This window comes from Cyanistes caeruleus, chromosome 5 (genome assembly GCF_971803275.1).
Source record: "Cyanistes caeruleus chromosome 5, bCyaCae1.hap1.1, whole genome shotgun sequence".
Lineage (NCBI taxonomy): Eukaryota > Metazoa > Chordata > Aves > Passeriformes > Paridae > Cyanistes > Cyanistes caeruleus.
Genome location: NC_141705.1, coordinates 43920010 through 43943313, shown reverse-complemented (window position 1 = coordinate 43943313; position 23304 = coordinate 43920010). Strand labels below are relative to the sequence as shown.

At 44.3% G+C, this 23304-nt stretch overlaps 2 protein-coding genes across 6 annotated transcripts in view; both read left to right on the top strand.

The window, feature by feature from the left end:
* Positions 1 to 10613, top strand: part of MFHAS1 (multifunctional ROCO family signaling regulator 1) — a 34883-nt gene extending 24270 nt beyond the window's left edge. Inside the window, exons 2-4 of one of the 3 annotated variants that reach the window (XR_015287557.1) lie at positions 4723 to 4878; positions 6446 to 6885; positions 8399 to 10613. Coding sequence is in view for 1 of the 3 variants with exons in the window: in XM_086891530.1 (XP_086747656.1) it covers positions 4723 to 4853 (131 nt within the window). In the remaining 2 variants the exon portion in view is untranslated. Of the gene's footprint in view, positions 1 to 4722; positions 4879 to 6445 lie in introns of all 3 variants that reach the window. The other 2 variants (XR_015287556.1, XM_086891530.1) reach the window with 2 other exon arrangements.
* Positions 10614 to 10652: 39 nt separating this feature from the next.
* ERI1 (exoribonuclease 1) lies at positions 10653 to 22833 on the top strand. 3 transcript variants are annotated; one of them, XM_086891532.1, is made up of 8 exons: positions 10653 to 12702; positions 13380 to 13555; positions 15629 to 15839; positions 17187 to 17270; positions 17935 to 18044; positions 19057 to 19171; positions 19571 to 19632; positions 20372 to 22833. In XM_086891532.1, exons 1-8 carry the CDS (start codon positions 12451 to 12453, stop codon positions 20421 to 20423), a joined length of 1062 nt encoding a protein of 353 aa, XP_086747658.1. In that variant the 5' UTR covers positions 10653 to 12450; the 3' UTR covers positions 20424 to 22833. The 3 variants fall into 3 exon arrangements, with proteins under 3 accessions (XP_086747658.1, XP_086747657.1, XP_023780555.2); XM_086891531.1 differs by lacking the exon at positions 19571 to 19632; XM_023924787.2 differs by lacking the exons at positions 10653 to 12702; positions 19571 to 19632 and adding an exon at positions 12804 to 13152.
* Positions 22834 to 23304: the final 471 nt, after the last annotated feature.

Genomic DNA, 23304 nt, shown 5'->3' with positions numbered 1-23304 from the left:
TGGATGAAAGAAGATGGGACTGCATGTAACACAGAGGGGTGTTCTGAGACCCAGGGCTCTCGTGTGAGCCCTGTTTTCCAACTGCTGTTGGAAACCAAGCATGGAACACTTTGGTGTTTGGTGCTTTGGGTATGCAGGCAGTGTTGAAGTGTTCTGTTCTCTATTCTAATGAAGGTATGACTGCTGAGTGCTATGCTGAGAGGTGTCACAAGCAAAGATTAGTCAAAGGAGGCTTGATAGAGAAGCAGTTGAGGCTGAGATGTGAAGGATCTCAAATCAACCCCACTTGCAGTGGTTTGTATTGTAAGGCCTTCAGCAAGGAGGAAGAGTGAGAAGGGATTTGGAGTAAGAGAACATATGAGCACTGAGGCTGCAAAAACCAGTGGGTCTTTGGTTGGAGCAGCTCTAGGATATATGTGATGGAGTAAGTGGGTCAGTGCTGAAGCAGGGCAAGATGTAAGAGCCATCTTGTTTTTGGCTCTCATGCCCTTGTATATCCTCAAGGCTCCTGGCACACTGAAGAGAAAGAAGCAACACCACAGAGCTGGGGCCAGGTCCTGCTCATCCACTGCTGCCTGTTTGTCCCAATGGGGCCCAGATCCTCACAGCAGGAAAAACAGCATGACAATGATAAACATCATCAGGCTGATACTGTGCAAATGTGTTGTCCTGAGAGCTCTGAGGGAGTGGAGATGAGAGGCATGACAGGCTGGACTAGAGTATCTCATCCCTCTGCCCTTGTAGCAGATTCTTGATACATTAATGGGGAACTTTGGGGGCTCTGAGCACATCTACTACAGTGGGAGTTGCGTGAAGGCAAGTGGTCTAGGTGGGATTTTCTTCCTGTATGCAAAACCTTCCTCTCTGTTAGGCAGCCAAGTAGGCTTACAGCTGGCATTGTCTGGCTGCCAGCATGGAGTAACCAAACACTTCTACAAGTACTCGATTTTCTTGCTGTCAGCCTCTCTCCGAGCTCTCTGATTTGTCACGGGTATCTGGCATTTCACGGGTATTTTCTAAAGGCCAGTGAAGTGTGCTTTGCAGCATGCATGGGTCTGATCACTGGCATGAGCTTTGAGTGTGTCTTGTTGTCTGTTCTGGGATAAAACAGTGGCAGTGAAGAACATCTTGCTGACAGAAGTAACTGCTGCAGGTGAGCTAGCTAATGCTGAAAGGAAACAGGCCTTTCTGGTAGAGTGCTATGAAAGGGTGAAGGTTTGTTCCTGCCTTTCCCTGGGACTGCCCATGTGTAGCACATTTATTTTAAATTATATGGGCAGCACAATTCACTCAGCCCATCTGTCTGGGTGAGTTTACAAACCAACTTATGGCAGCAGCCAAACTGACCATGTTAGTTTCATGACACAGTTTTGGTTTGTGTCTAAACCTTAACTTGCTGTGCAGTGCGTTTTACCAAGTTTCGGAGACCAATTTCTGTGCCAAAACACCAGGAGGGTGGCCATGGGACAGATACAACGTTTCTGCACCATTTGTGCCATTACAGGGCAATGGAGCAGCAAAGGAGCATCTTCTCAAGCATTTGCTCTCTGTTTGCAGGTGCTTTTAACCAGGCTTGGCAGGTGCCTCCCTACTATCAACTGATCTGGGATTTAGATGCATCTAAATATCAGGCCTTGATCCTCAAGTACCTAACATTAAAGTGCCTTTAAAAATAAGGCTCATACTCTTAAATCACATGAATAATCTTAGTCACGTAGATTTGTCTACTGAAAAATGAAGTTGTTCTTCACACACTTGACTGTTATAGTCTTTAGCCTTAAGATAAAGTAGTTGGAGTTTTGCTTAAAACCTTATTGGCTTCTGTGGAAGTTAACATTAAAACAAAGTCTATGTTGAGACTAGGATAAGCTTTGTGGTTGTGTGTGTGCTATTGCAGGCAACCTTTCAGAGATGGTAGGCAGAACTGAGGTTTCTAGTAAAATTTGAGACGTGCTCACAGAGGAATGTGCAAAATACAGCCTGTATATAGGAGCAGAACAAGTACTGCAGACACAAGGTGCTACATCTAAACTGCAGTTAAACTTAACAATTAAACCAAGCAAACACCTCCCCATGCTGGGCACTTAGATTTTTCTTTTGTATCAATCAGTCCAATACCTCATTGGATTGACTCTTTCCCACTCTGCTGTGACCCTGAAGCCTTTTATTGCTAATCTCCTACAGTTTGAATAATTTCTGAATAGAAGTATGAGGTTTCTGAAACCTCCAAGAGATTCTGGGCCTGGAGAGTTGTATCCAAGCAGGATGTGTCAGTGCTAGTTTGTTACAGCATACATTACATTGCATATTGAAATGGGATTTGCACTGTCTTTATTGAGTAGTGATAAGAGGTGTGATTTGGGTAGCTATACCTAATTTAGTACTGTGATGAGTTTGTGCAGAAAAGATGATCGGTTTGCAATGAGAAGGGGATGAGAACAGTATAGTAAAGCAACAGGACATCTTTTAGTTGAAAGGGGGAAGAATGATAAGGACACATAGGTGACCTTCTGTCCACTTGGTGCATGATGTGTCTTACGGAGAAATTGTAAGAAGTCTTTCTTCTGGGGAGCAGCATGTATGTCAGCAGGAAATGGGAACAGGGCTGGAAGAGATTTGGTTGGGGCTGTGTACAAGGTAAGGTGAGCTTTATCCCAGAGACAGCCTAGAGGGGAAGGTAAAGCCATGAAGAAAAGGAGGGTGACTGAAGAGCCATGGCAAGGGTTTTGCCTGCAAATCAGACATCTGTTTTACCCTACAGCAATCTCCTCTGTGTGAGAAATCACCATCTAAGTTTTCTGAAGTGGGAAGATGGAAATCGGAATGAAGGCTCAAGCAGACAGACCAGTCTTATTGCACTCCTCTGATTTAAGATCTAATGGATATTAGCCCTGTCATTAAAGTGCATAATGGTGCACTGATTTTCTCACTCATCTTTCAGAGATGGTGCTTTCAGTATAGCTATCAATACTGCAGTTTGGAAGTCAACCTGGGTTTGACAACCTGGGAATTGTTGGGAGATGGAGCCCTGTGGTGTACATACTTGATGGGGTGCAATGCTACTTTCAAAGTAAGACAGCTCATGTAATTGAAGACTCCACCTTGCAGACTTAACTTTGAATTGCAAATACTATCACATTTCTTCTGGTTTGGAAGATGCATCTTCCTTTCTTAAAAGCTGCTCTGCCAGTTCAGGTTTGAGTGTAGGTGTGAGGTGAGGGGAGATACTCAAACCAAATGTGAATTCAGACTGCAGACCATAGGAGCAAACTGGATTGCTGGCCCCAGCAGTGGGGTGTCTCTCAAGGGGAACTGTGCATAGTCCTTGACAAGCCCTCCCCTCTGTTTTTACTGTATGAAATGATGTGCTGTTTCCTGAAAGTGAGAAGAAAAGCAGTGTGAGAAGAAGAGGGAAGCAGCATTTGTAGGGCTTCATTCCCTGTGATGGGGGCTGCCTGTTGTGCTATTACTGCACAGGCTGAGCAGTACTTTGAAGTGTGATTTCTTTTCTGTTTTTCCTGGGGTGCCCAGCATTAGCCACTAGACAGAGGAGACATTTTCTGATGTTCATTAACAGTAGAGGCATTTATTGCAAGTGCATTTAAAAATAGAGGAGTCCAAGGACCATTGTCTTGTCTTTAGTGGAAGTGGGGACAGCTCACAGTGGCTGCATGATTGACAGGTCCAGAGGGTTTTGTGTGGACCTGTGACTGCAACCCACTTAGAGCTGGCCCGCCTCTGTAAAGAATGTCACTGATCAAGCCAGTTGTGACCTGGTGCCTCTGCCTTCAGTAGGTCTGTTTGGCACCTATGCAGGTGCACTCAGAAGAATTGAGCCCATGCTGGTCATCCCATATTGCCTTTGAGAGCACACCCTACCTCCCAGACAGGTATCAAGAGGTGATTCTGGTGCTGTTGGGTGTCTAAGCTGTAGCTGGACTACTCTGAGGAGATGGCATGTTGATGGCTGGGGGATCTGCCTTGCTGGGGCCAGTCATGTTTGGAATGGAGCCAGGAGGAAACTTGATTTGCTCTGAGCAAGCTGTTGGGGAAGTGATCCCCAGGGCTGGGCACATCTCAGCAACTGGCTTTCCCCTCTCACTGTGCTGACCTGTGTCTTGCCCTGAACTACATTCTGCAAGGCTGCCAGCAGTGAGGAGCTGCCAACTTGGCTCTTGAACAGCGGAGCTGACGCAACTCATTTCACAGAGGGATACCAGGCAGTGTGAGAGCCCCCCACTTCTACTGACTCAATACAGAGCTGGTATTGCCTTCATTATAGAAGAGCTGACAGCTGGGAGCTGGGATTTGCATGCTCAGCAGAGTATAGCATAGCCAAGGGTCCTGACAGGATGCAGCAGCAGACCCATGGCAGTTGTGGCAAAAGCACCCAGGGAGAGAGGCATTAGGGAGTCTTTCATCTAGATGCTATGAATCCCTAAGGAGCTCTTGAGGCTGTGTGCAGTGATTCAAAGCAGAGACTGGAAAGATGGCAGATGTTTTGTGTGTGGGGAGCAGCATGTCTCCAAGCTGCACTCAGGACACTCAACATGGTTACATGTATGAGACCTGCTCGCATTGCAGGTCCAGTAAGCCCTCTTGCAGTGCTTGCCTGTGTCACTCATGGATGCTTACCTGGTGAGGAGAAGAGGAAGGGCATGGGGGAAGCAAAAATTGCCTTGCTGATGCTTAAAAGTTTTCATTGTTTTCCTTTATTCACAGGAGAACTGCTGAGTCAGCCGAGACCAGAGGGACTGACGGAGATCATCTGTCCCAAGAATGGCAGCGAGCGAGTTAATGTTGCCTTGGTTTACCCCCCCACTCCTACTGTGATCAGCCCTTGTTCCAAGTGAGACCAGAAAGCAGACCTATTCCCTTGTCAGTAGACACCAGAAAGCCTACGTAAAACATGCCCTCACTAAGCACTTGTCTCTGGAAGGTGTCAGCCTGGCAGCGTGGGGACTGTTCTAATTATTTGTGGCTATAGACAGCCCACTCAGAGGATAAGAAGTACAGTGAAATGGGCTGAGATGTTCTTTGAGCTGTGTTGTGGCAGATGCAAGACACACATTGGGCAGGACAGATCGGGAGATAATGCAGTCATAGGTGGGTTTTGGTAGGGATGGGACCTCAGGAGATTTCTGTACACCCCCTTTTCAAGCAGGACCACTCTCACAGGCAGGTCAGGTTCCTTGGGACCTTATATATGTGAGGGTGTCATCCTTGGATGACAACGATGGAGGTGCTACCACCTCTCTAGACTTTAATCTGGGACAGAACTTCTTTCCTTTTGTTCCATCTGAGCCTTTCCCTTTCCCTTTCCCTTTCCCTTTCCCTTTCCCTTTCCCTTTCCCTTTCCCTTTCCCTTTCCCTTTCCCTTTCCCTTTCCCTTTCCCTTTCCCTTTCCCTTTCCCTTTCCCTTTCCCTTTCCCTTTCCCTTTCCCTTTCCCTTTCCCTTTCCCTACTACTGCCTTGTGTTTTCCACCACATCCCAAGCCAGCAGGACTCCAGGCTATGGTGGTGCATGGGGTTGTCCTGTTGTAGGAGTACAGTTACAATTGTCCTTGTTGAATTTTCCAGCACTGTTGTTGGTCCAGTCCTCCAGTTGGTGAGGTCCCCCTGGACAGCAGCCCTGCCCTCTTGTGTACCTATAGCCTATATGTACTTCACAGAGTGGGAATGTGCCTGAAAAATAGAGCTGTATTGTGGTGGGGAAAAATGTGGAACAACACTCACAAAAGCAGCCAGTGCCTTGGCTTTTTGATGCATGGGTTTCCCAGAAAAACAGAAATTCTGGTCTGTTGTAATTGGAGCAGCACAAGGGAATTTGATAGGGAGTTTAGACGAGCAGCTGAGTGTCTTGCTGGTGTCTCCTGCTGTGCTGTATGTGAACACTTATTACTTTCACTTTAACATCTTGACAGTAGCTTTAGATGCTGTTCTCTCTGTTCAGTCCCCTCCCATTCCAAAATATCATTCCTGGTAGAGAATAGTTTCAGTGATGGGTGGTTGTTGAGCTGTGTGTGAAGGTGAGGTTGAAGTGTCCACCTTGGGCAGAAAACAAATCTGCTCTGGTACTGAGCCACAGGTCACTGCTGCACGTTCATTTGGTTCTCCTGTGTGTGTCTAGTTGGCACAGCACATTTCTAACCTGCAGGTGTCATTTTTGTTGTCCTGTGCTGTCTGCTCTGTGGAGCACAAGGAGGCTACACCACCTATCCTCCTTGTCCTCTAGCCTGCCTTCCACAATGTCTGTTAATTGTGTCCCAGTTTCACAGTCACTCTGCTGGCAGGAAACTTGTGTTCTCAAAAAGGCTTGTGTTACTTTTACTTTACTTCACACTCCCTATTTAGAAACCTAGAGAAAATCATGTGTCTTAGGTTATTCATCACAAGCACTATGAACCTTGCTATATTATTTTTTTCTTTATCTTTCCTCTTCCAGATAAACCATCAGTGCTGGTGCCAAAGGTTTTCCACCGGGCAGAATATGACTGATGCTCTGCAGTGCTCCCATCTTTCCAGTTGTGGAGTTGATGCTGACGGGGATCAATGGGACTTTGGACTTTGGACCCTGAAAGAAATGCTGTGGGGCAGGGGCAGCTCCCAGGTGGGGGCCTCATGGCTGGAGTGGATGAAGTCATCTGGAGGTTGGGGGTGACAAGGCATGAAGGAAAATGATTGCTGCAGACAGCAGGGCCGCTGGCCGGAGGGAAAGCACTGGGGATAGGTTTCTGTGGACCCATTGATCACGTGTTGAAAACCCATTTGGATCTCATGATGAATGTAAAAATGTTCTTGGTATCCCATTTAATTCAGACCTGCTTGGAGGAAAGTCTCTTGAAATGAGCTGTAGCGGGATTCCCTGGATTTGTTCCTGGACAAGTGAGTTTTATGGCAGTTGGCCAAGGCTTTGCCGGGGAGTGGGTTGGTACTGTGAAGCCTTTAAAATTGCTCCACCACAAAACAGTTGGCTGTGTCCCATGCAGCAATCTTGAGCGGAGGCTGGCAGAGAAGCAGGCTGGGAAACGTTTCCTGCCCTGTGTGTTCACATATGTTGTGCCATGAAGTGGTGAGGATGTGCTCTAATCATGCAGGGACAAAAGCAGGGCAGTCAGTGTGCCTCTGGCACGTGCTATTTTTTATCCCTAGTGTTACAATCATCCCTGAACACCTGCTGGTTTGCCATGTCTGGATGCTCTGGTACTGCCGTTGTGGTACTCTCCATGTATTGTGTCCACTAGAGCACTAAAAATTTAGTTCTTGGTCATCCTTCTAGAAAGCTACCCAGACATCTTTGTGCAGAGATCTGGTGAAGCAGTGTGTGGCTGAGAGGTACAAACTGATCCTGATCCCCTTGGGATGACCCTGGCAGCCATGCTTCATGAGCAGCCATTTTCCCTCTCCAGATGTGGGAAAGGGCAGGCTGAGCACTGGTACCAAAGTTCTGGTTTCTCTCCCAGCTATGTGGCTTTGAGGACTTCTAAGATGTTGCTGTTAGTTTGTGCCCTGCAGCTGAGCCCTGGTAACTGCACTGTGTGAGTCCTGCTCCATGCAAATATTTATTAAGTGTAAATCAATAGGAGGCAGGCATTTCCAGAGCCAGGTTCCTTTCATCAGATGCTGGGGGAGGGCTTCAAGATGAGTGACTTAAAATGCTTGTGTTAATGTACAGCTCTTAATTCTTTGGGCTGTGATGGCAGACCTGCGACTGGTGGTACAAGTCAGCAGGCAGTGGCCACCAGGATGTGAGCTGGCCAGGCCTGCAACCATTGCAAGACAGTGATGTGTCCTGCTGGGACCTGCTGCTGTTGCACAGATGATATTCCCTTGGTTTCTGATCCTTCAAATGCCAGTCTCATATGCAAGGCAGTAAATCTTCCCTTTGGCAAGAACTTAGTGCTGGGAAGGCAGGGCAGAATCCTCTCCAGCAGGAGATCCAGAGGCCAGGTAGAAGAAATCAAGCCATGTACCTTACTTCAAGGGGAAAAGCTGCCAAATAAAAGCTGGCAGCTCAGTCAGCTTCCTGTCTCTTCGGGGTACTGTTCCAGCTTGGGGAGGGTAGCTTGGGCTCAGATTTCATGTGTTGACCTGCTGCCTCTGGCAATGAACCTTCTTAGGTCAGTGGGAATCATTAATTGATTCTGATTCTGTGTTGCTGTGGATAAACTGGAGACTCAAAATTGTGGTGGCTGGAGGAGGTGAAAGGGAGATGAGATCTTTGAATGGTGCTCAGGAATAATGCTAGGAAACTCCCTTGTCCTGAGTCCTGCTGCTCATGAAACATGCCTGGTGCAGGCAGAACTTGTGTTAGAGCATTCCCTACTGTCACCTCCTGTGCTGGGCAGTCTTCTCCTCCTGTTTCGCTGCTACTCACCTCTCTTTCCGTTCTCCATAGGAAGAAACTAGCGATTTGTTGCTGTGAAGTTGCGTGGAAACCACATTGTAAAGAAACCACAAACTGGAATCCTTTTCCAGCCGGAGGCCTGTTTCCCAGTGTGCCCATCTGGTCTGGGATGCGTGAGCTTTGAAGGAGTGAGAGGACAGAGCAGACATCATACAGCCTGCTCCTTGGGACTGCAGCCCTCCTGCTGGGGTGTGCCACCTCCATGGGAGCATTCCCTGGCCTTTGCAGGCACTCAGGCTGCTGCTGTGCACTGAAGCCGTAATGCTGGGAGCGTGGCAGTATGGAGATCAATCTAGTTGGGTCTATTTAATATGAAACGGTGATTGCTCATCCACCCACTGTTTAGTAACTGGTGTAACTGTGTTTTCATCCAAATTCTTTTAATATGCAAAAGCCATTTAATTTTCTATGCAGTTCAGAAACATCTCCCCTTTGCAGTTGCCAGGTGGGAGATTAATGCAGGAGAACCAAACCAAGCGGCTCATAGTACTTTTGATTTTGCTGTCACTGTCTTTTAAGGATGCACCCTGGGATCCTCATACAGTGTCCCTTTGCTGAGCTCCTGCCTCAGACCCCACTTAATATCCCTGAGCCCCAGGGATGATGGCCCTGTATTTCTGAAGGATCTGTCATTTTTCATGAATCAAGCCACAAGGAAAGAGGGCTTGAATGCAGTGCCCTAACAGCAGATACCTGAGTTCAGAGTGTGTATTATGTTCCTGTTCTTGTCCCTGCTTGGACAGTTACCAAACTGTTAGAAATCACTAAGGCCTCTGTGGAGCACTCTGCAGCCTTTACTGAAGATGTATTATAAAGAGGTGAGAAAGGACTGGGGCATCAGCTGTCTCCCTGTGGAGCTGACAAGGAATTTAACTCCTTTGGAATAGGAGGAGAATCTCCTGGTTACTCTATCTCCTAGATGCCTACTTCACTCAAGATGATTGTACTGGTTTTGCTTATTGGTTTGCAGACCCCTTGCTTGACCGGTTTTTGATTTCTTGCTGAAACTGGTTCAGACAGATTTGGAAGCAGAGCCTAGTGAGCTTTGAACTCCAGGACTTTCAGCAGATGGAAGATGTCCTGGAGTACCTTGTGTAATGCTCTGAAGCAAAACCTGGGATTCAAACCTGCATCCGTCCAAGTGAAACTCCCAGGATAGCAGCTTTGCCTTCTTCTGGGTCTGTGTAATGTAAGGAATTGCATGTCCCTAAGCAGCATACAAATATGTAGAGGTGAGTGGGAGTAAGCCCAAAGGGTGATACTGCACATCTAGGTAATTTTAGGGCTTACAGGAGTACTTGGAGACTTCTGGCAGCTGCAGAGGGTCCTGGGTGATGGGACACCTCTGTTTTAACTGTGCTATAAGCAAAAACATCAGAGAAAATTGTTTCCAGTCTGCCACAAGGCCAGGGTGCCTTTGACTAGTCTCCTTTCATGGCAGTGCTGTTTTTTCTGCATTGTCTCTGCTCTGAGCTTGGGGAATTCAGCTTTAAAAGGTTAAACTGAAATAGAGCCTAGTTTGGGATTTACCCTGCCTTATGGTCTTTCAGATCAGATGGAAGAGACTGGGGGCTGCAGAAGCATGGGTCATCTCCCTTGCAGCATCCCCCGTGCCACAGTTTCATGGTGGCTGTAAAAACTCAGTATGTATTTAGGTGCTGCTTTCCCAGGAACTCAAGATGTGCTTGGCTGTGCTGTAGCACTGGAGCTTATGTGGGGTCCCTGTTCTCTTCCCCATTGTACCCCTGAGGCAGTTAAAATTTGTCAAAGCAGTTGAGGCTCCTCACTGTGAGGAGTTAGATAACGGTTGTGTCAAAGGGAACTGCAAATGTTACTTAGGAACTCACTAAGTGAGATGAAAATCCACTGGCTCACTCATGCAGAGCCAGATCCCGGAGCTCAGTTCCTCTCGTGCCCTTTGGATGGGATCTTGGGCTGGCATCCTTGGAACAGCAGTGCCGGGAAGTGGAGATGCTGCACTGCAGTAAGCACAAGAAGAGGCGAGCAAGTGGGCCTCAGTGTAGCACTCATCACACGCTTCATGGCTCAGTTCATGGACTGTAATTGCAGGTATTCATATAATCTACATCACTGGGCAGGACTCTGCGCACACACACATGCATGCCCAGACATACATGCACCACACCCACACTCGCCCACACATCCTCGCCAAAATAACTGAAAATAAAAGTGATCTCAATCTCCAGGAGAGTCCTGGCTGTGTGATTTGTTTTTCCTCTTGCAGTGCCTCCTTGGCCTCTAGCTCTGGAAGGGTCTGCACCTAGTTGTAGATCTGTGCTGTAGCAAAGTCACAAAGAGATTTGCCACTGAGTGAATATGAGTATGGGGACCCTTATTTAGTACCTGTGAACCACTGCCCATTCTAGCAAGGCAGGTGATTTCTGGGAAACAGCTTTTTTCACCACTGCCTTTTAAGGTATTTTGTGGGTTTGGGAGGCCAGCTCAGTGGTTCTCATTGGTAATGTTTGCATTCATGGAAAGCTTGGTTCCCTGCTCATGTTCAGAGCAGGTTTTGGAGGCAGAGTTGTAAGGTAGGTAGTCCTCAGCTTGGCAGCAGGGGCATTTGTGGCAGCACCAGGAGGATGAATTAAAAATGGGAGCAAATCCCTTCCCACTGCTGCAGTTTAACCTCCTCTGGAAACTAAGCATCATCACAGCTGCTCACTCACCACCACCTCCAGGTGGGAAGGAAAATAGGAAAAAAAGTAAAACCCATGGGTTAAAAGCAGTTTAATAATGGAAGTAAAGTAAATATAATAATACTAATGATAGTAATTGCAATGAAAGAGAGAGGAATAAAACCCAAAAAAGATGAGTGACGCACAATACAGTTGCTGACCATTCACTGATGCCTAGCCCCTCCCCCAGTGATGGGGGATGAGCATCAGCAAATCCCAGCCAACTCCTCCTCCTCCTCCCTCTATTTGTATACTGGGGACAATATTCCATGGTATGGAATATCCTTTGCCCAGTTCAGGTCAGCTTTCCTGACTGCTTCCTTCCAGCATGTGCACTTTCTCACTGGCCAAGTATGAGAAAGGACTTGACTTAGAGTGACCACTTCTGAGCAAAAACTGAATCATCAGTGTATTATCCACAATATCCTCATATTAAATTAAAAAAAACACAGCTCTGCAGCAGCCCCTAAGAAAGCAAACTATCCCAGCCAAAACCAGGACGTGCACATAGCCCCAAGCACTTGTGCATGATCTCACTTGTGTCATCACTCAGTGTGTAGAAGACGAGATGGACCTCTGTGGCAGACCCACTGAAGATGGCAAATGCTGCACAGCAGGTCTAGGGATGTCAGCATCTGCAAGGAGGTGCTGGTGTGCCAGAGTGAGATGGGAGGCCCGACTGGGGGTGGGTGCAGGGGCTGAGGCACAACAGAGCAGAGAGAAGATTCTGGGCTGTTTAGTGTCTGGCAGATGTGGAAGTATTGGTATGGTTGCATTATTTGCCAGTACATATCCAGGTCCATCACTGAGGGATACTGGACTGCATTTCAGGACTGTGGGAAGCACCAGTGGAAAATAAACTGATGGACAGAGGCTTCATCACTTTGCCTTCACCTCCTGGCTAAGAAGATCCAGAGAGCTTTACATGTCTCGTGCCACCCACCTCACCCTGTTTGTTGGCTGTGGATTGAGGGGTATGGGGAAAAGCAGGCACGGCAGATTCCCTGGCAGGAAGGGGCTCGTGGCTGTGACCGGGCACCCAACAAGGCCCGGGTGTCCCAGATCCGTGTTTCGGGTGCTCTGAGCAAAGTCAGTGCCATAAGAAGGAGGACGGAGGCATCAATGAGGTGCCTGCCCAGTGTGTGTTTCCCGTAACACGGAGAGAGTTTCCGGAGAGCTGCCGTGACCCAAAGCGCGGGGGGCCTGCAGGGCAGAAGCCCGGGAGGGCTGAGGCAGGCGCAGGAGGCGGCGGTGCCGCTGCAGAGGGGCAGGGCCGAGGGCTGCCGGGACAGCCGGGGGTGAGGCGCTCCGGGCAGGCGTGGCACATGCCCACCGCAGCGTTTGATGCTAGGGAAGGCGAGCCCGGGAGCCGCAGCCGGAGCTGCCCGTGTCTCACGGAGCGGCAGCAGCGCGGCGGCGGCGCTGTCAGGGCCGCAGCTCCGCCCAGGGGCGGGCTCCGCGCTCTCCCGCCCCCGACGGGCCGCCGTCCCCGCCGCCGTTCCCGCCGCCGCCGCCGCCGCCATGGAGGAGCAGAAAGAGAACCGCCCGCAGACCGCCCGGGATGAGGCGGCGGCCGCTCCCGCAGCCTGCCCGCCGGTGAGTGCGCGGGGCGGTGCGGCCGGGCAGTGCCGGCCCGAGGCCGGGGCCCCGCTCCCGCTCGTCCTGGGCTGCTCGGCTGCGCGCCCGCCTCGGGCCTCGGTCCTGCCCGGCCCTGCCGGGGCTCGCCCTCACGAGTGGCGCCGCCGGTGCCGCAGGCCCGCCCGAGGCCGCGCCGTGTGCGCGCCCCATGAAGGCCGCAAGTAGCAGTGGGGAGCCGAAGTGCCCGTAGTTCTCCCTGCTGGTTTATTGCTTTGTTTATCTTGCACTTACTGGGCACCGGCCCGCCTGTCCCAGTCCGTGTGGGTTCTGGTTAATTCAAGCATCGAGAGTAATCTCGCTGCTCGTGAAGGCTCTGCCCGTTTGCACCAGAGAACTCTTTCTGTTGAGATTAGGATGCGTATCCAAGTTTTGTCACCGAGAGCTGCTGTTCGACATGGCTCAAGACACGTACATTAGCATCCCTTTATTCTGTTTGTTGCTGTTTAGGAAAACAGTGTTTCAGAGCAGGCTTCAGTATTGATTCTCTTACCTGTCTATAAACTAGTTCACTCAGTTTTATCACAAGTGTAACAGTGTGATGCTTTACTGCGTTCTGGTGCCGAAATGATCTGTGCAATGCTCAAGCATCTTGTTTTGACCTTCTTAACCGACTTCCTGATTTCTCTTTCTTCTAGGGTAGGCAACATTGTAGGATCAGTGATCAAGAAGCTAATGACAAAACTTCTGCTGCCAGTTCAAATGACTTCAGTGATCCGATTTACAAAGAAATTGCTATAACTAATGGTTATATCAACAGAATGACCAGAGAAGAGCTCAGAAGTAAACTCGCAGAGTTCAAGCTTGAAACCAGGTTATTTGGAAACATGTTGATTTATCTTTGAGAGCAGTAGAGTCAGGAGGGATGATTATTTTAAATTCTAAAAACTCAGCACAAAGTGAAAAGCAGACACAGCACCAGACACCAATTGTTTTATGTGCAATCTTGTTGCAGCTTTTGTTTCAGGATTAATGCATACTGCTTAATGTGTGCTGGCTCAACTGGCAACCCAAAGAAATGAAAGAATACATAAATGTAAGGTACTTCTTATCACTTTTTGGTCAAGGGGGAAAGAAGAACTGCAGTGGTTCTCAGGTGGTGCTGCAGACTTTCATCCTATAGCAACTTGCTTAGGAATATCCATATTTTTATTTACTGTACTAGTACAGATTTGATACTTGCTACAGACTCTGGTGATGGTGTTCAGGATTTAATCAATGCAGAGGATAATTACCTTTAGATGAAGAGTTTACTACTTTGAATACACGTGTTAGGAAAATGTGAAAAATTTATCTATTATAAACTGGATTTGTGCTCACTGGGGCAGAGGCAAGGGGGTATAGTGTAGTTCCTGCTGTACTGGAAATGACCTGCAAGACTAATAATTCTGTGACCAGGCAAACTTGAGCTATTGTGAAGAAGGTCAGCTGAGAAAAATAAACTGTGTTTCTGTAGGCAGCAGGAATGAGGAAGTAGTGGTGGGGAGTTTGTTGGTTAAATTAATTTAGTGCCTCATGAGGAAAACATCATTACTTGAGAAAATTTTTGGTAAAACATTAGATTTCTATAGCTGTTTAGCAGTTGCTCTGATTTAGAAATTGAAAGCAGAATTCAAACAGTTTATGATGTTATGATATGTGGCATTCTCTTAAGCTGTAAGTTTTCTATATGAGTTTTTTATTTTAGTTGTAAATGCTGAAAGCTTAAAATTTCTCTTTTACCCAAGCTGGGCTTTTTTTGTCAATATATTCAAATAAGTCAAGTCAGAATATGTCTTACCTGTAAATAAATGGTGCATCAGTTCTAATGTAGAGAATTGAGCAGATTATCACAGAATGTCCTTTCCTATTTTCAAATTTTTTTATAAGTTTGGTGAAAAAAGAGGTAATTTCCCCCTTCATCAGCTCCCATACTGTCTCAGCTTTTAGTGAACTGGTCATTGACTTAAACTAGATCGATAAACCAGAGTGAAGATGAGTTACCTCTGCAGAAGCAGCTGATATTCTCAAATGCATGTTTACTAGTTTGATTTTAGTTCTTCTTTGTGGATCAGTGGGCTGCTTTTCTGATAATACAATTTGCTACACGTATCTCTTACAGCTTCTCTGATTTCATTTGCAGTGAATAATTTTGAAAATAACTTCCTTGGAAGGGGAAAATATCCTCATTTATTCAGCTCTGGTTTTGGCACATGGCAGTACTGGCGTATGCACTTATACATTATAATGTTTGTATTAAAAGGATAGAGTAAGTTACTTTAATTGCTTGCTATGTGAATTTATTTGTAGCCACAAACCTCCTGAAAAGCAGGATCTTGACCAAGAGGTTTTTCTGACAACTGAAATCTCAAATACTTTGAGTGAATCAAGCTCAATTTTAAATTTAAATTGAGAAAAATGTAAAATGTGGACATTTAAGATGGATTCTGTGTTATCTATGCCACTGATGCAGAAAGGCTTCAGGCATGAATCACTTCATATAGAGGGCACAGGGGAATAAGGTGAAGCAGTACATCTTCCAGGGCCAGAGGTCAACCAGGAGTAACCTACAAAGACTGGAGCTTTGGAAAGGCTTTGGATACCAAGTCTTGCTGATGTAGCAGTGACTGCAGAGTGTCTCTGTGCCGTGCTTCCCAGTCTGTCCCTGGTATTGTATTGTGGGGGGTATCACAGCCTCTGTGATATCCCAGTAAATGGGATATAATTTAGGGTAGATAATGGGGATAATGCTCCTCTATGATAAAATGGAATTCAGATTTCACAGGTGCTGGTGTTCAAAATGAGGTTGTTAAATATTGAACTTCCAGATGTTAAATATAGCTTCAGTTTCTAACAATGAAATAATTAAACAAGAGTGTGATCTTTGTCCCTTTTCCTATTTCTTTAGAGGAGTGAAAGATGTACTGAAAAAGAGATTGAAAAACTATTATAAGAAACAGAAGCTGATGCAGAAGGAGCACATTAGTGGAGACAGCTGCTATGACTACATCTGTGTTGTTGACTTTGAAGCAACGTGTGAAGAAGGAAACCCACCTGAATTTGTACATGAAATAATTGAATTTCCTGTTGTCTTAGTAAACACGCGTACCCTGGAAATAGTAAGTGATCTAATGGCTGTGTTGGTATGCTGTTCTTTGAAGTAACTTGTTTGCATCAGAAAGTCTAGATTAGTTTTTAAGCAGATGTTGAACTTCATTAAAAATAGCATACTTTTTTTTCATAAGGGCTTACCCTCTCTGCCCCTTAAGTACAAACAAAACTTTCTCCTCTGAAAGCGTTTTCCAGATGATCATCCAAGTAGATCATTCTCCTGCAGTCAACTCCCTGTATTGATAAGAGTTTCTCAGTTGTCCATGTGTGTTCCCACCTGCCCTCTCTTTCCCTGCTTTAAGGCCCACAAATCTATTTCTAGGACTCAAGGGATTCATCACAATCAAAAAATGATCAATTTCTGTAGTGGTGTGTGAGGCAGTGTAGAAGACACTAATGCAGAAGTCTAGAAAGTGAGATTGAGTGAACTCCACTTCTTGTCAGGCTCAGCTGTTTCCACATTGTACCCAACAGACTGACAGCTGTGTAACCCAATTTTAGACATATATAGCAGGCATTTGGTAGTCTCGAGTGCTCTGTTCCAGTACAGCTTTCTTTTAGGATAAACTACCTGCTGCTTAACTGAAATTGAGTGACCCATTGAAACAGAGGATGTGCAGACACCTCTGACTAATGGTTCATGTACGAAAACCTCTTAATGTGAAGAGGATTTTCAGTAATCATTGTGACGCTACAATAAAGTGTAGCTGCATGTATGACTTAACTGCAGAAAAAGGATTGTGCAGATTACCAGGATTGTTTTTATTGCTCTTAGAGTGTCTTTTTTGTCTGTCCAAGAGGTTTTGTGTAACAGCAGGGATTTGGGGCTTTCTTTTTTCCATGAAATTGCCTTCAGTCTTCACTCTTGTGTTGCTCAGCTTTCCAGAGTGAGATTTTGTTTGCCTGGCTGGCATCCAGAGGTGTAGGACTTGCCTAAAGCTTCTGAGGTGTGCGGCTGGTTGCTTTCTTTGAACTGCAGGTGAACCTTTAGAGATACCACCTAAAAAACATAAGGCTTTTCTCATGCCTTTCACTTCTTCTTACCTGCCCCTCGCTCTTCCCAAATTCTTTGCTTTTTTGCAGTCTGTCCTTTTTCCCTCTTAAATCCACATTCCCACTCTTTGGTGCCTAGTGGCTGAGAGGAAGGCCATCTTCTGGTTGGGAAGCTCTCTGTCCCGTTAGGAATCTGATGATGGCCAGTCAGGAGGCTCATACTGGCTCAGGAGGTGCACACTCCTTTTTGCCTGCAGCAGGACAAGTAGCTGCTGTTGCCTTTGGGCTGCAGGTGAGCCAGAGAAGTTGCCTTGCAGGCTGCATAGTGTGCTGCAGCTGAGTGATCGATTCTCCTGTTACAGGAGGATACCTTTCAGCAATACGTGAAGCCAGAGATTAATCCCAAGCTTTCAGACTTCTGCATCAGTCTGACAGGAATAACCCAGGTAATTTGCACTTTCGTTTCTTCAAGGAGAAATAGGTAAAAAAGGGATGTGGTGTTGATGTTTTCAGACTGGTAACCTTAAATGGTAGTCCTTCATGGTTATTTTTCTGTAAGGCCTATTCTCTTAATCCTTGTTTTTTCCCCTCTTCCAATTATCACAGAGCTGATTTCACTAAATTGGTCATTTTGTGGGGAAAAGTATTCTCTTTTTAATTCATGTGGAGAAATTTAATCTTTAGTAGAGCAAAGCACCTTTTGAATTGCATCAGTTCCTCTCCTAAGATCTTTATTCTGAAGAGTTTAGAGTCTTAGGATGGCAATGGCTTGTGATAAGTGACTTAAGATGGAGCCTGGGAAACAACCTCAAAGGTTTTAATCCAAGTTCAAATGCTGTCTAACCTTGTTACCTTTACAGAAGCTATTAGGAGGTTGGCTCTTGTAGTGGTGCTTTTGTGGTGCTATTTTTTCAGTATTGAAGAACCTGTCCAGTCATCTGTTAACATGTAATCTGCTTTTGTAAAGGAGATTTTGATGAAGCAAACTTTTTAATTGCTCATATACCAATACAATTTATACATTTAATGCTGAGGGGTTTTTTTCTGAAAAAGTTTTCCTTACTTTGTTGGTTTTTGTTTTGTTTTGTTTTGTTTTGTTTTTCCTCTAAGGACATTGTTGATAAAGCTGATATTTTTCCTCAAGTTCTGCAGAATGTCATAGAGTGGATGAGACAACGAGAGCTGGGAACAAAGTACAGCTATTGCATGTTGACCGACGGGTATGTCCTTATGCAGCCTTCAGCACAATCTAAAACTGCAAAACCATGTTTAATATTTGTGAGAGCATTGCTAAGATGGATCAGGACATTGCCATTTTGCTGGTTTTATTTTAATTGAAGCTTTTTGTAAAATTGGTAAAGCTGAACTGAACTATTCAAAATGAAGCTTAAATCCATCAGATGGCGCCGTTTCTTTCCTAGTGGTCTGTATGCAACAAAGTGATGCTGAAGACTTCGTTGTTGCTGTAATCCTCCATTTATATCTAGCACACAATACCTGAAAATAACACTCTGCAATTTTTAATTTTTAGCCTGTAATTACATTGCTATCTTTGGAAGCAACAGTGAATTTAAAAAAAAGAAAATGCTGAAGGAAAGCTGATGCAAGACTGGTTATATTACTGGGCTTAAATGTCTCTGGAATTCCCCTTGAGAGGAATCCCCTCAGTGAATTCCTTAAGGAAAATAGGGGCACTGAAATCTCTGTTGTATAGATGAGACTGCATAGATAGCTAGAAGAGATGGGGGAAAAAAGCTTTACTTTAGCTTGCAGCTTACAAACCTATTGGGGTGGTTTCCTTCAGGAAGGCAGGCTGCTAAATAAATAAGATTATAATTTCTTCATATTTTCATAGAGATCTGGTTTCTCATAAAACTAGGTGCAGTCTAGTTTCAATAACCTGTCTGAAGTAGAGAGATAAATGCATACCCAAATAAACAGGAAGATTTAAGGTGTTGCTTTCTTCCCCAAGGATCATGTAAGCATCTAGTTTATTGGCAGTTTTCAATGTTGATGTGGTAGGTAGAGTAGTTGGTGTGCTGTTTTTTTTCCCCAATATTAAGAAATTCATATAAACAAATTCTTTACCGTGACTATAGCAAACAAGCTTTTCCTAAATTGTTTTCCTTCTGCTGATCACCAGAGACAAGACAGCTTTTAGTTCCACAGCTGTGCAGTATGTAGAACACAGGATTATATATGACTAATGTTTTCCTCTTTTGACTTTCTAAGATCTTGGGATATGAGTAAATTTTTGAACATCCAGTGCCGTATTAGCCGTATCAAATACCCTTCTTTTGCCAAAAAGTGGATCAATATTCGCAAATCATATGGGAATTTCTACAAGGTTTGTACAGATTGCTGTTTCTTTATGGGAAAATTTGGTTTAAAAGTCTAGAATGTCCTGTTGTGCTTGTCATCTCCACTTGTGTAGTGTAAAATTACAGTACAACTAGTTGCCTGGTGCCTGGTTTTCAAGTGTGTTTCATGTGCAGATCTCACTTCATTAATTGAAGATCATATAATCTACTGCATTTTGATTTTAATCTTGTTTTTAAAAGTCAGGTTGTGTTCCTTGAAGGATTATCTAAAAATGTTATACTAGTCTTCTTAGATCAAGTGTATCTTGAAGTAGTTCAGCTGAAAAGACTGTCTTGATTTTTCAATATTTTTTTCCTGTTTTCATGCAATACACTACAAAAATTAATTTTCACCACTACCCTCATATAATCTTGACTTTTGACAGTGTAATGGGGACAGAGAAAGATTAGGATGTATCTACAGTGGAATCAAATTGTCAAGAGAAAGGTAATACCGAGTTCAGTGCTGAACCTTATAGTTGCTTTCTGTCAGACTACCCTAAAATGAGTTATTGGAGATTCTAACAAATTCCCAATCAGTCTACACTAAAATACTTTTTTTGAAAGGGATTTCAGCCTAGCTAATGGTCTTCTTTTGAAGGGCTTTTTCATACTAAATGTAACCTCTAGATAAAAGAGAGATTGACATTTAATACAGGAAGATCTTTACTTTGTGTTGGGCAAATATTACAGGGTTGCTGTAGGTGTTTCTGATCAGGTCCTGTGAAGGTTGAAGGCATTTGGGAGTTTGATGTCAGTGAGAATGAGGAGCCTGATTCTTCTTTAATCACTTAGAATTTAAAAGGAAAAACCAAACTTGGATTCCCTCTGCAATGCCACTGGGGATGGTAAATTGTTTTTTATAAAGGTTGTTAAACTTACCTAGCCCACGGCTTCCACTCTTGCCAGCACAAGCGTATCTCAAGCTGGTGCTGGTAAGAGGCTCTTGACATGATCCCAGGTCTAGACAAACTCCTGTTGACTATGTCTCCTCTGTAAAAATGAGAGTGTCTGTCTCACCAAGGTGCTTTGAAGTTCAGTGGTTAGTGATCTGACAGAAGGCAACATGAAAGTAATAAGTGACTTAAGTTGGCTTAAAATCTGCATGTGTTTCTATTGCCCGTGTTAGATTAAAAAGACTTTGTACTGAACCTAATCCTTGAATGTTACTTGCTTTCTCCCATCAGGTTCCTAGGAACCAGACCAAGTTGGCAATCATGCTTGAAAATCTGGGCATGAATTATGATGGGAGACCTCACAGTGGACTTGATGACTCTAAAAACATTGCAAGGATAGCTATAAGGATGCTGCAGGATGGCTGTGACCTGCGGGTGAATGAGAGAATTCACGGTGGACAGCTGATGACAGTCTCCTCCTCAGTCCCCTTAGAGGGAGCCCCTGCTCCACAGATGCCCCGCTACAGAAACTAGCAGTTCAGGGTTCTGCCTCGGGAGCTGCCCTCAGATACCCGCTAAAGACTCCAGAGCTTATTAAATGGCCACCTCTGCCAGCTTGTCTGCCATGCAGAATCCTAAAGCACCTTAACTAATCATCTCAGTTGAAATAAAGAGGAGCGTGGAAGCTGTTTGTTCTTTGAAGCCTGTTACAGCAATTTCTTTTTGTACTGATGACTTCTGTTGTTTCCAGCTTTGCTAGCAGTGAGGTTGATATCTGGAATCCAGACAAAGTGCTAAGCTTTTAAGAACGTGTCATTTGAACACCTGCTAAGAGGGATTGGGTCTGTGTGCTGCTGTTCCACCTCAGCCTGTGAGCAGTATTTGTTCACTGATGTATTCCAATGATACCTAGCATCTGCTTATTCATTGCACACAAATAAGCCATTCCTGGAAGAACTGAAAGAGCAGTGGTTGGGCTGGCCCTTCCTGATAAGGCACTCTGCTAAGGGTTCCTACCAATTTTTTTGGTTTTTTACAAAGTTCAGGAGAAATGGGTGTGCATTCATCAGCTCTAAAGCAGTAGAGGAATACTGTTGTTGGGGGTTCTTCTTTAAAGGGATATGTTTTGCTGCTTCTAATGGAAGAGCTGGTATTGAATAAAAATTTCATTAATGTATTATGATGGTATTTTTCCTAACCTGTGTTTCAAAAGAGAAGGTTCTGCAGATTTTCACTTTAAGGATCCCATCTCCTATTCCTGCATAGCTGCCCTTCGTTTAATGTTGTTTTTAGACACCGTCTGCCATTTGGTCTTAAAAATGAGTGAAGTAAAAGTAAGTTCAAAACATCCCTGGTCAAAATTTCATGCTCTGTGATTATTACATAAAACAAACAAGAAGCTTCTCATTCATGACTAAAGACGTGTTCAGCTATTTTTGGTAACTTCTTGTGCTTCTGCCACCATGAAGCTATGTCTTTATTACAAAATCTAACATTGGAAGATTAATATAATTTTATTGTTAAAGGCCACAGCTAATTACTAGGAACTTCTGCTTTCTCCCCAGGCCTCAGATAAGATCATATTCAAAAGAGGCCAAAGTATTAATTTGCTTTGTCTCCATGTTACAAAGTGCACCATTAACATGATTAACTTTGCATTAGAATGGCTTGTTCTGAAAAGTGGAATAATGTATTTTGATGGCTCTAAGTTAAGAAAAAGAAATTGCTATCCCTATATTGCAATTCACCCTTTTTACCTCCTACATTCAGGACACAAACAATTCATAAACTTCGTTAAGAACACTGACTAATCAAACTCCTCCAAGCCCCACTTTGCTCTTCTGACTGTTAAATGGCATCAATGGAACTGTGAAAACTTCCATTTTAAATTGATGCAGAAGGGAGAAGTATTAGTCAATTGCTTCATATGATTTCCTTTTTGAGTCACAGATTTGGACAGCCATAACTGCTTCAGAATGTTGTTTTATGTTTTTGGTTGGTTGTTTTTTTTCCCTGAAAGCAGCTAGTTGTTCTCTTGTAGAGTATTGTTGAACTTTACTGTTGTTTTTCCTTTTGTAGCCATCCACTTGATGAATTTTCACAAGGTAAAATACAAATCTCTAAATGCTTTCTCCTAAAATACCATTTATCTGTCAGCCTATATTTTGTACAAATTTTTATAATACCTCCTTTTCAGTGTAGCAACTGTAGTATCCTCTTGTTCTGAAGTACCACGCTAATCTATTTTTTTTCTTTTTGTGTCTGAATTACTGTTGTGCAAGTTTCTGTGACAAAATTGAGTCTAGTTCAGCAGATCTCCCCTGGGCATGGTGGTAGCCAGAGACTTTATCACTGGTCTTTATTTACAGGTCTGGAACCAGGCTCACAGTCAAATGAGAAACTTTTATTTGTTACAGATTATACTATAGGTTGCATAAGAGCTGTTGTAATTGTACGTACAGAGTTGTTTATTTTTGCTAAATAACCTCAAAAAGATATTTTGAGAGAAGGGTTAAATAATAATTGTTTTCTGTTTACTGCTTGAGTAGGTTGACATGATTTTATGTATAAGCTGCAGAAATCAGTGGAATCATTCCAGATACTCTTTTATCTCTTGAATTAATGTCCAACTGTAAGCTGTATTTTCACAGAATATTTGATTCTGTGATTTTGAGATGAAGTGAATTTTAACAATGTTTGCTGATTTGTTTGAAATGTAAAAAAACTTATTAAAATAATTTCATATTTTTAAACATGTCAGGTACTGAATTTGGTCTGTAAAGCACAAGATTATTTCAGCAGTCTTGGGGGTCTTGGCATCAGCTCAGCTCATGATTTGTCTTCTCTAGTGGACCAGCAACATTGCCATGGCTGGATGGCTTAAATCCCATGCATGTGACTAGTTCACAACATTCAGTAATGAGATAAATTTTCCTGGATACTTCATGCCACGGGGGAAGGAGGCACTTGAGGAAAAAAAGAAAATGGTTTGGTGATTTTAATAGTGATGCTGATGTTCAGCCAAACTGTTTTTTCAGGTTTATTTCATTTATTCATCCAAAGAAGCTTGCTGAGAGCATCTGCTGTAATGAATATTTTAATTTATTAGAGGAGTCTTCCTACATTGGAAAAATTAATTGACAACTATGTAAAAAACAATCCAGTCTTTTTTATGCAGAAAAAAAGCATGCAGACATTTATTGCCTTGTTTATTGAGTTAGAGG

Coding starts and splice junctions, on each gene's coding strand:
- ERI1 (XM_086891531.1), top strand. CDS start 12,451: ATGCTAGGGAAGGCGAGCCCGGGAGCCGCAGCCGGAGCTGCCCGTGTC. Junction 17,271..17,934: donor GTCTGACAGGAATAACCCAG/GTAATTTGCACT, acceptor TTTTCCTCTAAG/GACATTGTTGATAAAGCTGA. Junction 19,172..20,371: donor CATATGGGAATTTCTACAAG/GTTTGTACAGAT, acceptor TTCTCCCATCAG/GTTCCTAGGAACCAGACCAA.